Source organism: Chionomys nivalis, chromosome 8 (assembly GCF_950005125.1).
Source record: "Chionomys nivalis chromosome 8, mChiNiv1.1, whole genome shotgun sequence".
Lineage (NCBI taxonomy): Eukaryota > Metazoa > Chordata > Mammalia > Rodentia > Cricetidae > Chionomys > Chionomys nivalis.
This window is the reverse complement of record NC_080093.1, coordinates 17,292,285-17,308,031: the sequence shown is the minus strand read 5'-3', so window position 1 is coordinate 17,308,031 and position 15,747 is coordinate 17,292,285. Positions and strand designations below refer to the sequence as shown.

The 15,747-nt window shown below is 35.7% G+C and overlaps 1 protein-coding gene across 3 annotated transcripts in view; it reads right to left on the bottom strand.

Annotated features, from left to right (window-relative positions):
• The window catches only part of Hpse2 (heparanase 2 (inactive)), a 611,174-nt gene that overhangs the window by 503,648 nt on the left and 91,779 nt on the right, over positions 1-15,747 (bottom strand). For 2 of the 3 annotated variants that reach the window (XM_057778995.1, XM_057778996.1), the window contains exon 3: positions 13,463-13,624. The exons of the other annotated variant lie outside the window; for it this stretch is intronic. In XM_057778995.1, coding sequence (XP_057634978.1) covers positions 13,463-13,624 — 162 coding nt within the window. The remainder of the gene's footprint in view (positions 1-13,462; positions 13,625-15,747) is intronic. 3 annotated transcript variants of the gene reach the window in all.

The window sequence follows — 15,747 nt, the reverse complement described above, 5'->3', positions numbered from 1 at the left end:
CTATTATTTTATTGACTATGTTTACTATGCCTTTAACTTGAGCTCCTTCTCCCTCTTTTATTTCCATAATTCATAGATTAGTCTTTTAATAATATTCTATAGATCTTTTATCTGTGTGTTCTTTCTTAATATTCTATTTTCATCATTGTCTAACTATTCTAAATAATCTACTTTTTTCTTCAAGATCTGATAATCTGTCTTCCACTTGGCCTATACTATTGGTCAATCTTTTCACTGAGGTATTTTGTAGGTTGTTGTTGTTGTTTATATGACTTGAGTTTTTCTCCTTTTCTATTTTCTTTTAGTTTTGCTGAAAACCAATTCTTCTCTCATACAATACATCCCGACCAGTTTCTCCTCCCTCCACTCTTCCCAGACTCCCTGCTCCACTCCCTCCAGATCCACTATCCCTTCATTATCCTTTAGAAAAAGAGTAAGTTTCCATGAGACAACCAAATACAACAAAGCAAGATACAGTAAGTACGACAAGATAAAAACCCTCATATTGAAGTTTGAATAGGAGGAAATGAGTCCCAAGATCAGGCAAAAGGGCAGAGATACACCCTCTCACATTGAAGTCCCACAAAACACCAAACCATTATCACCCATAACATATATGCAGAGGACCTGGTGCAGATCTATGCAGGCCCTGTGCTTGTCACTTCAGTCTCTGTGAGACCTTGTAAGCCCTGCTTAGCTGATTCAGTGGGCCATGTTCTCCTGGTGTCCACCATCCACTCTGACTCTTACAGTCTTTCCAAATTTTCAATTTCATTTTTATTAGTACTCCTTTCTTTATTGAGTCCTCTTTCTTATCCTGTTTCATAATAGGATTTACCCTCTTAGAATTCATTTAGGATTTATTCATGTCCTTTTTTGACTTCATTAAACATAGCTATAGCCACTCTCTTGAATTCTTTGGAATTTCACATAATTAATGCTCATTGTATCCCATTACTATAAAATTGGTAATTTTCAAGAGGAAATATGTTGCCTTGATTTTTCATGTTTATTTCTGCAAATCTAGGATTAGGCCATTGTCTGGATTTTAAAAAATCACCCACATTCCCTCAGCAGTAGTATTTGCAGTATTTAAGTGTGAGAAGGTTGTAGAAGGTTTGAGGTGTTGTTACACTGGATTGGGAATGTTGTTTAAAAGCAAAACTGCTAGGCCAGATGCTCAGGGCACTAGGCTTGAACTCCATCACTACCCCATATGCAGATTACTATCTGTGTAAATAACCATACCTGTGGAAAGTATTACTACAAAAACACAGTAATAGCTGATTAGTCAATCACTCTTTCAACGCAAAACATTTGAAGAGAATAAAGACCAAGGGTAGTATAATACACACTAAGATATTAGTTATTCAGAGTAAAAGCAGAATGGAAATTGTAGCATGAATAATAAAAACCCAGAGACAGAAGCTGGGATTCAACCAGAAAAAGAAAGCAGTCAAGCCACTAGAGAAGTTTTACCTCTACCGAGGCTAGGCAACCACCAACTAAGTAGACTAAGCAGATAGCCTCTCTCTCCTCCCAGTTTATATTCCCTTTAGTTCTGGGAGTAAAGGCATGTGACTTCCTAGGACTGGGATTAAAGGTGTAGGCCACTACACCTGGATTTGTTTCTGCATTGATCTTGTGTAGCCCAGGGTGACCTTGAACTCACAGAGATCCAACTAACTCGTCTCCCAAATCCTAGAATTAAAGGTGTGTGTCACCATTGCGTAATCTCTGGTGGCTTTAGCTTTGCTCTGGTCTTCAAGCAAGATTTATTTATCAAAATACAAATAATATACCACTATAGGAAATCAGCAGTTAGTATTAGGTTAAACTGGAAAATCAGAAGAGGGAAAGGTAAACAGAAGAGGAAACAGTAATGATGGAGGAAGGTCATTGGCTAATAAAGAAACGGCCTTGGCCCATTTGATTGGTCAGCCTTTAGGTGGGTGGAGTAAACAGAACAGAATGCTGGGAGGAAGAGGAAGTGAGCTCAGATGCAAGGCAGCTCCTCTCAGAGCCAGATGCGATGCAGCCAGCCGCCAGGTCAGACATGCTGAATCTTTCCCGGTAAGCGCACCTAATGGTGCTACGCAGATTATTAGAAATGAGCTAAATTAATACATGAGAATTAGCCTAGAAGAGGCTAGATATAATGGGCCAGGCAGTGTTTAAAAGAATACAGTTTGTGTGTTGTTATTTCGGGGCATAAGCTAGCCAGGCGGCTGGGAGCTGGGTGGCAGGAACGCAGCCCGCAGCTCCCACAACACAGTAAAGATGAAGGGAGGAGATAAGGCAGCTCCAGCCAAAGAGAAAGAGGTGAAAAAAATGTAATCAGAAGCCTAAAATAATGTCAGCACCCAGGAAGCTGAAGCATGAATACTCCCAACCCCAGAATAACCTGTGAACTTGAAGGGGAAAATAAGAGACAGATTAAAGTTAGACTACTACACTGAAATTAACTACTAAATGAGAGAAGTGTAAGAGTGAAGGAGAAAAGCCTAGGCAGGGGTATAAAAATAATAAGTATAACTGATACACATAGTATTCTGGAACAATATAAGTTCTATGCAAACAATTGTATGACAATGTATTGTTTAGGGAATAATGAAAAAGAAAATTGCTTTATATGTTCAGTGCAGCCATGGTGTTCGTTTTTTATATTTTTTTATCTTCAGCTGGTTGAATACACGGATGAAGAAGCTGGAGTATAGGGAACTGGATTTTGCTGTTATCTCTTGATACAGAGAGTTGCCAAGTTTTCTTCAATGCATATACATTACTTTTACAACAAGAGAGAAAAGTTAATTTACTGGAGGAATACTCTTCCTTAGATAAAGTGAGAAACATGAGAATTTTGAGAGAGTTGTTCCTTGTATTAAACCAGCAATTTTCAACCTGTATTTGAATCCTTTGGAGTCAAATGATCCTTTCAGAGAAGTCACTTAAGACAGATATTTACACTATAATTCATAATAGTAGCAAAATTACAGTTATGGGTCAACAACACAGCATGAGGAACTGTATTAAAGGGTCGCAGCACCAGGAGAGTTGAGAAGCACTGTACTAAGCATAAAAGAACCAGAAAGATCATCTGTCTTAGAAAAATGAGTTATATGCTCACAATTTTCCATGTTTAACTACTTAGCAGAGAAATTTTTGAGTGACACGAATCCTTGCAGTTCTCTTGCTCTTAGAGCTCCTAATTATCACAAAAGAAGAAGAGAAAACATATTACCAAGATAAATATAGTATCATTATATAAGGGCCAATACTCATGATCTAATATCATTGATCCAATAGTTCAGTGATAACATTCATAGTCAAAGCCTACAGATGAGCCAAGTAAACAGACTCAGTAGGGTTTGACTAGTGACAGGTGACAACTGACATGGAAACATGAGGAAGTCTGACTATGGAATACTCTTAAGTTCTCATGGTACAGTATTTGAGTGGTGACAGAAAATAGTAGTATGCAAGGTGTAGATATTAAATACTGCTCCAAATTAAAACAAATTATTTTGATTATTCATTCCCCACCCATGCAGGAAATGAGCAACTGCAAACTCTCTTTATTACACAAATAATCTCTATTACTTGATTCTTTTGGTTTGCTTTGGTTTGGTTTTTGATTTTTTGAGACAAGGATTCTCTGTGTAAGAATCCTTGCTGCTCTGGAACTCACTCTGTAGGCCAGGCGGGCCTCAAACTCACAAAGATCCTCTTGCCTATGTATCCCAAGTGCTGGAATTGAAAGTGTGTGCCACCATGTGTGGCTCTATTAATTGGTTCTTAATAAAGAAATCTTACCCTCTCAAACCTGAGAAATGCTGTCCTGGATAAAGATCCTGAAAATATTTTTAAATGAACTCTAATTTCATTTTTTTATTCTGAAACTCAAACCACCATTAGGAATTAGGAGAGATTGAATAAATGTATACTTTACTTCAAAAGCACAAATTTACATCAAGTATGCTTCAATAGTTTTAATTGTTACTACTTTAAGCATATATACAGAGTAGGATAATACAGAGATTTCACTTCTCAATTACTTCTTAAGTATATCATATAATGAAGGGTGTGATGGTTCATTTCAGATGCTAATTTGACTAGATTAATAAATACCTAGGAAAATAGTAAAGCACTAATTCTAGATATATCTATGAAAATGTTTCTAAAGGAGACTGAAACATAAGAGTGGCAATAGCCAATGAGGAAGGGTCTGCACTAAACAAGAGTAGAAGCCATCAGATTGGCTGGGGACCGACACACAACAAAAGAAGCAGAGACAAAGCAAATCATTCTCCCTCTCTCTTACTCTTCCTTCTTCAACCTCTTCCTCCCCATCTGCCTTCTTCTTCCTCATTTCTCTCCCCATCTCCCCTACTTCGCTCTTTGTGTCTCCACCTCTTTTTCTACCCTCCCATCTTCTCAGCTTCAAACTGAGAATTACATCTTTGGTTTCCTTGGTCCTTAAGTTTTAGAGTTGAACTAAAACACATTCCAGAATCCCTAGATACAAAGCCTTTAACTTGTAGACAGCCTGTCATGGGACTCCTTAGCCTTTATAATCACATGAGCAAGTTTCCATAATAAATTATTCCTCTTGCATGTATATGATATATGAAACATGTAAAAATATATATTGCTCATACACATATATGTATATACATAAACATTTATATATGTGACTATCCTATTGGATTCTGTCTCTCTGAAGAATTCCAATATAGTGGATCAAATTAAAAATTTTATTAAGCTATTATATTCATATATACATGTATGTATTATGTATGTATATTCATGTAACATCATCTCTAGCCATGCATAAGAAATTTCTATGATGAGAAAATCACTTCCCTCTTACATTAACAAACATGCAAATAAGTATTATAAATAATGCTAATAACTTTTCAAGGTATTATGTAAAGATTATCTTACATTCTTTCATAAAGTTGGTAATAAATGCCATAGAGGGGTAAGAAAACTGATATTGAAACCTATTATCTAGGGTTTTTATCATGCTGTGCCTCAAGTCATACCCACCTGTGTTGTAAATTTGTTGTAAAGAGGCCACTTGACCACTTGTTTGTTTCCCAGCTGTCTGGCAGCTCAGACCCAAAATAACCACACAGATACTATATTATTTGAAACTATACTGCTTGGTCCATTAGCGCTAGCTTCCTATTGGCTAATACTTATATCATAATTTAATCCATTTCTAATAATTTGTGTACTGCCACGTAGCTGTGGTTTAACCAGTTAAGTTCCAGCTGGATCTGGCGGGGCTACATGGCTCCTCCTTGACCCCGCCTCCTTTCTCCCAGCATTCAGTTTAGTTTTCCCCACCTAGCTCTGTTCTACCCTATCGGGTCAAGCCAGTTTTCTTTATTCATTAATGGAAATCACAGGCTACAGAGAGGAATCCCACATCACCCCCTTTTTACTATTAGTAAGAATTGTAGTTACAATATTTATATCTACTTTATCTTTTATCATATCTAAGGAAAACAATAATTATAACTATAAATTCTTCAACTCCATCAAAGACTCTAGAATGATATAATATTACCTAAGTAAACAGTAAGTACATTGTAAGTAACTTCCAAAACTCTAGATTTGACAGAGACATATTGCTGCCTGGACAGTCACCTGCAGTTCTTCTGTAATGTTGGGGAATCTATCTTCAGCATACAGGCCCATAGTATTAATCAGACCTTTTCATGAAGCAGGAAATTTCAAAGACAGTTTTGCTTATATCATCAGTTTGTCAGCTAGTTTCTTCTGTGTCCTGGAGAATGTCTAACAGATTCTTCCATGAAGCAGGAACCCCAAAGGATTGTTTCACCTTTAGGCAAGTTCAGCAGTCATTTCTCTGTGGGTCCTGCATGTCCAGTTTTTACAGCATACCATGAAGCAGTCCAGGCAAAAACAGTTTCTTGCCCAAATGGCTAAAAAACTCCATAAGGAGACTCTTCTATGCCCATCCTCCTCTTGAAGTTATTGGGGCTGTGAGGAGCAGATGTGTCTCATTGTCATGAAAAGTTCTAAGTTTTTAAACATTTTAAATGCCATATTCTGTAGTTTTGAAAGGTTTGAAGAATGCCTATCTATCCTCAATACATCTCTGTGCATCTAGAAAATCTAACTAACATGACTACAAGCTTGACTATGATAGATGATTATCTACTAACCTATATTTCTTAATTATACATTACATTTTTAAATGAGCTGCACATACAAAATACCTTAATCAAGAGCATAAATATACATATAACAAAATTGACCTTAAATTTGTACCAACAAATAATATCCATACCAATGCAAATTTCTATAGCATATCTCCATTTAAATGTAAACAAACATTTATAGACAATATTTGGGATTATGGGCTTTTCATTGAGAGAAGTATTTTGGGGGGGTGTTCATGGCAGCCTTTCAGGGGGTCTTGGTGAAACAAACCACATTAGTTTGGAAGTATTCCACAGGTTCTTATCCTCTGTAAAAACAAAAGAACCTCTTTTCCAAAACAACATATCCTTAGACTCAAATTCTGAAGTCAAGATACCTTTAAAGTATATATGTTGGTTTAGCTTAGCAGTCCCCAGAATGAAATGTCTCTCTGCAGTCAAAAAATTCAAAGAAAACACAATAGTACAGTACACATAATCCAGACTCTCTGTGTATACTCCATTTTTATGTGGCTTTTCTTACTCTATTACATTTCAATATTTATTTACTCCTTTAATCTATGACTATCTATACTCTGTCTCTTTAAAGACTATGTTTTATTTATTTTAAATGATTTACTTCTTTTTATATCTCTCTATACCCTTTTTCTTCTCTCTCCCATGCCTTTGTACATTTATCCAACACTGTGACTCATTTATATGTCTTTTATTTCTGAGTCTGTCCTATTGTGTATCTGTAATTCTTTACTGTCCAGGAGTACTTCTTAAAATGCTAAGTCCCTCTTATGAACTTAAGCAGCACCACTGCTAGGGGAAATACAGCACTTCCTGCTTTTCCCACCCAGTCTGACATGGTGGAGAAGGACCATTCACTGCCTCTGAGCCAAGCACACCACCCCAGGTACAAGTATGCAGTGGGTCTATGTTGAGCCATTAAGCAGTTTGTAACACACTACTTACAAACCCCATTTAAATGCTCTATAGCCAGACCTCCAGAAAAAGTCAGAGTTTGCACTGGCAGCATGGTCCAGAAAGCTGGCATTTCAAAACATTACTTTTTTTTTTTTTTTTGCTACTACTGAATCAGGAAAACTTCTCTTAAGAAAGTCATGCTTCTGCTTGCTTTTTGCAAACACAGCCCACCCAAGAAAATGTCACTACCAAACCATGATTAACTCTGTTCTTTTGTGTCTAGAATTCCTTTCTAAGCTTTCTCAAGATTTATGTGAATTTAGTGTAGCGGCATAAATGAATGCAGACAGATTGTAAAAATATATACAGCTTTAATGGGGAAATAGACTTACAAAACCAGAGGTTCCCGCGGAGAACAGGAAAGCAGAAGGGGCGGCTGGGAGCACACCTGCAATCTTTATAAGTAAAAAATATCCTCGGGGGACCCCACCCCCTGCTAGCAAGGTGATTGGCTGGGTCTCCCCTACATCTCCCCTTTTTGTCTAAATAAGATAGAGCCAAACCAAATACAACTATATACAATAGAAACAAATAATAAATATACTAAACGTTCTATTTCAAAGAATCTAAATAATGTAGAGAGTAACTACAATTATCTAATCTTCAACTCCGTCAAAGATCTGAGAAGGGAATTAATATTACCTAACAAACGAGAGATATCCAAAATGTGCAACAATTGACAGAGACAACTGACTACCTGGGCAATCACCCAAAGTCTCGTTTGCAATGTTGAGTCAACCAACTTTGGCTAAGGCCTAACATAACTGACATACCATATTAAAGGCAAGGAACTTTCTTAGAACTATCCTACCCTGTCTTGGCAAGATAAGACAATCCTGTTTCATCCACTTCTGGATATTCTGTATCTTTGTCAGTAGTTGAGGTATGGGCTTTTCTGAACCCAAAGGCCAGTTCTGCCAAAAAGACAAGCTCCCAGTGAAGTGTCTTTGGTGCTCAACGTTCTCTCGGGAGTAGAGTGGTGTTGCCAGGAGTAATTGTGTCTCCACAGAAACTATATTATTTGCAATACTGTTTGGCCAATAGCTTAAGCATATTCTGGCTCCCTTTATGTAATCATAATATAGGGTACTATTGCACAAAGGGGCTATAAACTATGGGTTTGAATGAGCTAAGAGAACATAGGAAATGAGAGAGCTGAAACTTCTACAAGTATACAGAGGAACCAAGCTGTGGTGGTGAATGCCTTTAATCTCAGCTCACAGGAGTAAGAGGCAGGCGGATCTCTGTGAGTTCAAGGCCAGCCTGGTCTACAAGAGCTAGTTCTAGGACAGGGTCCAATGTTACAGAGAAACCTTATCTCAAAAAAAAAAAAAAAAGAAAGAAAGAAAAAGAAAAAGCATACAGAAGAAAACACTGAGTGTTTAATGACACAGTATGTGCACATAAATTGTAGCAGACTCATATCAAGCAGAAAAAATAAGAAAAGACAAATGATTTTTCCAGTTTCTTTATGTAGACATTTCGTGCTATGAACTTTCCTCTTAACACTGCTTTCATTATGTCCCATAAATTTGGGTATGTTGTGTGGTCATCTTAAGGACATGTGCTCAACTATGTTCATAGCAGCATTGTTTGTCATAGCCAGAAGCTGGAAAGAACCTAAATGCCCCTTGACCGAAGAATGGATGAGGAAAATGGGGTACATTTATACAATGGAGTACTACACAGCAGAGAAAAATAATGACATCTTGAAATTTGTGGGCAAGTGGACAGAGCTAGAATACATCATGTTGAGTAAAATAACCAGACCCAGAATGACAATTATCGTATGTACCCATTCATACGTGGTTTTTAAACATAAAGCAAAGAAAACCATCCTACAAATCATAATCCCAGAGAACCCAGACAACAATGATGGCCCTAAGAAAGACAAACATGGATCTAATCTACACATGAAGTAGTAAAAGACAAGATCACCTGAGTAAATTGGGAGCATGGGGACCATGGAAGAGGGCTGAAGGGGAGGAAAGAGGAAGGGAGGGGAACAGAGAAAAATGTAAAGCTCAATAAAATCAATAAAAAAGAATGAATAAATAAATAGTGAAAACCAAAGGACAAAAAAAGAAAGCAAAGACAAATGAGTAAAATGAGGAGGGGGTGGATCTCCTAAAATCTCAAACCCCACAGTTAACTAGACTCACTCTGTTGAGAATCAACTGGAGTCATTTAGAAAGGATAAATAAGTTTCTTTAAACCATTAGTAAAATTAATTTTGAAATGTAATTATAATCAATAAACACTGTTGGAAATTATTTTAATCTTTCACAGAATTGTCCAGTTAATGACAAAGACAATTGATAAATAACAGTAAAAACAGGAAGGTCTCTTTAAATTTGAATTATCAAGAAGATGCTAAAAAGATAATTCAAATCAAAAATGATGTTTGTGTTAACAGAACATCGTAGCCTTACACTTACTTAAAAATAGGCTGCTGGGCATTATGACATGTGGCACAGGAGTCTATACTCCACTCACGTGAGCTATTTTGCTCAACTGATGCTCACAAAATGGGCCACAACAAAGAAATAGGGTCTTTTCCTCTTTTCATTTGCTACAGTAACACAAGAAACCCAACCACAAAAAAAAAAAAAAAACCACTCTAATTCAGAGTCTGACAAATAAAGATTAAGACACAAAACAAACTGGCAGCCCATACATGAGAAAAGTCCTCATAAATAAATACTGAAAACATGTAGAGTAATGTCATCCATTTAAACATCGATGTGGTTTCAAGCTGTCCAAATGCAGAGAAATAACTAAGTGATATCATACTACAAATATCTGTTTATATTTGAACTCATTACAGGATCATTCACTGTGCTCTGTGTATTATTCAAAATGCTACATAAGTACACTCGACTTCCAATAATGAATGTTCTAATGAAAGTTCTAAAATATTTATTTGTTTGTCTTGACTTGTGTGGTTTTTTCATATTATTACAAAGATCTATCACAAATGTTCTTTTTACACCATTAAGGGGGAAGAGGTAGAAGGGAAGAAAAAATTTCAACTTTTTAAAGCTATGTTAATATTATTCCTTAGGAGTAGTCTTGAGATTAATGCACAGTATATAATAGAACATGTCAAAAAGTTTACACAGCACTACTGTATTAAAAATCATGAGAGCATAAGAAATGTTAAGAGTTGATCCTTGTTCTCTCTGAAAGGCTCCCTGTTCCATTCTTCCTCCTCTAAGCACTTTCACTGTTCCCTTGGTTATATGTACAATGACTATTCCATGCTGTAGAGACTTCAGCATAGTCATACATATCCATGTCAGCAAGTATGAATGAAAATTGTAGGACACAATGCTTCACCATTTTAAATAGTCCTATTTTAACACTATTGGAATGTATCTATTACCTTCCAATAACATAAAGTTAAAGTTAACTAAATGCTAAGCAAAGCTCGTAGTATTTGCAATAACATGTAAATCATTCAAATGAGAACATTAAGACAGCAGTGGAAAAGGGATGACAATATGGCTCAATGGGTAAAGTACTTGCTACCAGGCCTAATTACCTGAGTTCAATCCCAGAGACTCACAATGTGGAATGAAAGAACCAACTCCTGAAAGCTGTCTGTCCTCTGACCTACACATACATACACACACACACAAAACAGACAAGTAAATACATAAATGAAAGTATCATTAATAAGTTTATTTAAAATATGATTTAATGAGTAAATATAATACATTAAAGTCAAGTTTTCTGTATTAGTTTCCATCAACTGAGATAGCAATAGAGTTGAAAGGTCTATTTTACGAAAGTGATATTGCAATACCTTCAAACATAGATTATCATTTTTCCTCAGCTAAGGAGTAGCTGATTAAAAGTTTTCAGTTGAAATATAGGCTATTAAGTGAGAATTCTTACCTCAACCAAGGTTAACATTCACATCAGCTAAAGGTAGAACACTTACAGATAAGCTATCAACTTTTAATTTGGAATATATACTACACCTTTCAAAGATATCATTATTATATATACCATTAACTTGCCACAAAGCAATTATTACACACTACAAAACATACACATGAAAGTCAGTAAATAATACAGGACGGTAAGAGAAACTTAACTTTTCCTGAGATTTAGTGGCCTGGTTTTCTAGGTACTTTCGTTGCAAAAAATTCATAAAGTATGCCAGAGCTATTGAAAGAATAAGTAGACTATCACCAAATAGAAGCCCTCAAGTAGGTGTTCAGAATATGTTGGTAAAGAAAGTCAATTCATTTGAGTGGTCATGCCCCTTCGACTTCACCCTCCTTACCAATATACATTCATCACTGAAAAGGGAAATATTTACAAAACTTAGTTTAGTTATGTTTAAATATTATGTTTAGCTGTCTGGAGACCATGTTCTCAAGATTTATATAAGAAATCAAGGATTAAACTTCATAACAATTAGAAACCCGCACTGTGTAAAATCAAAGACTTAGTTAAAGGACATTAAAATAGTTTTACCATTGGTACGAAACTGAAATTACTCCATCTCTCCCCAGCACCTGGAACTGAAACCTTTTGAACTTTCACGTAAACAAACCAAGGCACACCAAATGCTCTGTCTGCTGCAAGGTACCACCTCTGTACAAAGGCATATGAGTGAAAAATGTGGAGAATGCCTGAGGACGCTTTGAAGCAGCTTGGGAGAAATGAGAGCAGGAAAGAGGCTCTTCTCTAGGGTAAGTTTGTTTAGTAGAAAGTAAGCAAGTTGTCAGGGTAAAAGTTGACAATGTTGATTCCAACAGTTTGAACTGTGAATAAACATCCAAAGGGATTATGTTACTGAGAATTAGAAAGATTCCATTGAACTCAATAGAACTCTAGTGTTTTCAAAGATAATATGCCTTTGAATCATACTCTGGATCTGCAGTTTAGGGTTAGAATTACTCTAAAATCTTTCGTATGCTATAATAAAGAACACAGGGTATGACCCCACTAATACAATACTAAAATTGTTAGAGTAAGGGGGAATAAAAATATTTCATTTTTAATAACTAAATTGGAAAAAGATAAATATGTATACTTGTGCATATTTTGGAATAAGCTAAAGAAATCAGGAGGAAAAAAATCCATATTCTTTTCAAACATCTAAACTTAAACTTAGCCTTACTAGCAAATTTAGGAAAATACATGCATTGGCCATAAATCATTTTTAAGTATTCCCTCCTTAATGCCCTATCAAAGAGCAAAACACACCCTACACTTATGGAATCTATAATCCTCTTCTCTGCTCACCAAAGCCACATTTAACCTGGCTTTCATGCTACTGGGTTTCCACCAGGTACAGGATGAAAAGTTGGAAGAGTCTTGTGCTTTTACAAAAGCAAAACAATTTGGTTGCCACTCAGCAATTCCTGGTAAAATGCCAGGAAGCCTGTAAAAAAAGTTAAAATTTTCCCAACTTAGAGTTCACAAAAATAAATATGAGCTGTTCATACTGTCAGGTACCCCATCTTTTTCATTCTTAACCATTCATAAACAAAAAACCACACAGTTTTGACTTGTTAAAAAGTTCATTCAATACAGTCATCAAGTGTACTTTAAATGCTCCCGAGAAACTGAAGGCAACTGAGATGGTTCTTAGTTCATCTTGCCCTAAAGAACTCTCACAGTAGAGTCCATATGAAAAATCTTTACAAGGCCTAACAAATTATGCACCTTGCATATTGTTTACCAGAAAGGTTTATAGGCAGTGCTACAAAATGTTATTTTCCTTTGCAGTTCTAACTCATATTTATTTCTAGAACCATGGATGTGGGCAAGTCCAGTTTAGCCTGAAACCTCTTTATGCTTAAAAAGAAAATCAAGTCCACTGATACTTTCAAACACTATCAGGAATAGAACATTCTCAGTTCTGTATGAAGATCATTATCATTTTACACATTGTTTTCATATTTACCAAGTTCATAGAAAGGGCATAAGCAGAAAAAAGAAAATAGCTACTTCTTTAAAAGATTCCAAATTTAGTAACCCTCTCAAATCTATTGGCACATATTTAGAAAGCTGTATTTTCATAGACTTCATTAATTTTCCACTGGTTCTATCATTTAAAAAAACACAGAGACTCACCCATAACTTTAAACCAAAACTATCTACAGATTTCAAGAAATGTTTGTTGTAGGAAGAGTCATCACAATTAAAATGCAGTAGAGTGGGTAAAGACAGGCGTATGTGGACTTAATCTGGATGTCACACTAGTATCTCCTACGCATTAACTTGTTAACTCACAGAGGTCATCAATATATAACAATGCTCTAAGGTTCTATTACCTGTTAATATGAGATTACTGTAAGTATTGGAGAACTGCTCTTTCAGAAGGACCAGATGCATCTGAGCTGCCTTCTCTCTCTGGAGCTCCAGCATAATATCAGGATGCTGGGCAATCTTGCAGCCTTTCTGTTTATCCAAGGCAACATCACTCCGGACAATGTCTACAAAAATAAAGATGACAGGCAGTAAAACAAAACAAAAAGTATATTTGTGTAGATGGTTTTTTTTAATTAACCCAACATGGCAGAATTTATAAATTACCAGCTTCTTTATCAAACTGAAAATATAAAGAAGTAATACCTAAGAGGGTTCTTTAGCTCCATACTGAATCCTATGCTTCTCTCCTTATTTTCCAATTCTTTGACAATTTCTGATACTTAGCTCTCTCTGGCCTAACTAAAGACGTCAATCAAATATGTTTCTTCTTAGCTCACCTCCAGGATTTATTTACCTTCTGGGGCCTTTTCTAAACATCATCTGCCACTCACCAGAAGGAATAATAAAACAACTTCAATACTAGGAGCTATAACGTTAACTTCCTGTACTTTCTGCCTAGAAACAGGAACAAATAGTCTAAAAACTTAGCTTATTTTCAATTCACTTTCCAGCTAGACCATTCAGCCTAATTTGGGACTGCCATCGCGTGGGTTACCTTATCGGGGACTCTCCTGCTATTTTCCCTGTATGACTGTGAAAATAGCTTCAATCTGACCAGGAAGTCATTTTGTCAATCCAGAAACACTTTTGAATCTCTGAAGTAAGAAAGAAAGCTCAGCCACTAAAGCCTCTCCCCTGCTGTTTTTTCATTAACTACAGGTCGCCTTTTGTAACTCTGTGTGATTTTGCACTAAGAGCAAATACAGCATTGAGAAAATAGTCTTCCTCAGAAAAAAACAAAAACCACTCATAAAGAATGCTTCCTAGCTATTAGGAAACACATTATATATACTATAATGTATGCAAGTTATTTCTCCATTTTGTCAATTAAAACCTAATTTGTCTGATTCTAATAGGAACAGGTGATACTGTTCAAAGCAATCTAGATAGCAACTCTAGAAACTTCCAAGTTTTACATAGCTAGTCAACAGATTTTATGGGAAAGAACTAGAAAGAGCCTCTGACACTGCTGAAGCTAATGGTTTCAAATGGGGTGAAAATGCCATAGTAAGTTCACCAATGGGAAAGAGTTCCCAAGCAGTGCTCAAAAACACCTGCCAGAAAACACAGGACAGAACATGGCAAGAAGGGTTGGGTAATACTCTGAACAAGCAGGATTTTATGAGACCTTACACCAAAGAATGTCCCATCTAAAAATAGAAATTCAACACATGAAGGTTAGGATATGTGACCACAAATAATAGCCAGATTTGAAAACAGTCCATTCTAGTTCTTAGATAAAACAAGAGCTGGATGGAAATGATGTATTCTTTATATCTAAATATATTTGTACCAACTTATAGAAATAGGCAATAAAATTAGCTAACTGACATAAAAAATGTCAGATTTTATGAGATTTACATACAGAGAATGAATTAAGTAAAAGACAGAGTCAAAAAAAGTCAAAAATTCTAGTTTTAAAAATTACCCCGATAAAAGAGGGGTATTTATTTAAAATACTAATTTTTTTAAATTTTGAATAGAAGTATTTCTTTTAAATGTTAAAATTATTTAAATTTTAGATTATTTCATTGAATATGCACAACAATCTTATCAAAGATTGTGGCAGACATTGCACGGTGCTCTCTTCCTCTATTACAGAGATTGAAAGTCATTGTCACAAACTTTTCTAACTTCCCTTGAAACAAAGACAGCAAACATAACATGGTTCTGGAAAGTAAGTTTGACTGGATCTGAGAAGGGACACCTTACACTGTCCTACTACCCTCCACCCCAATACTTGGTGATTTGAAAAAATAAATAAATAGAAATAGCTGAGAGGATATCCCCATTCCTTGGGGAGAAAGGCCGTCTGGTTTGTTTTGATATTTTTCTTTGCATTTTCTATATTTGATTGTTTTAGATTTCCTTTGTTTATCTCACTATTTTTGTAAATCTTTATCTAGCTATATCTATTATTAACTTAACTCAGTATTTTCTTCTGTTCTTTCTCATTTTCATCCTTTTTCTCTTCTTATACATAATTATATTTTCATTAATATAAGCAATTTAAAGTGTTTTCCCTTCTGGTTTCTTTTCTAGGGTCATTGGTATTGTAGTCGTTATTTTAAAAGCTTTGTTTGTGAGTTTGTTTTTTGTTGGGAGCCATTTATTTTGCTTTTACTAT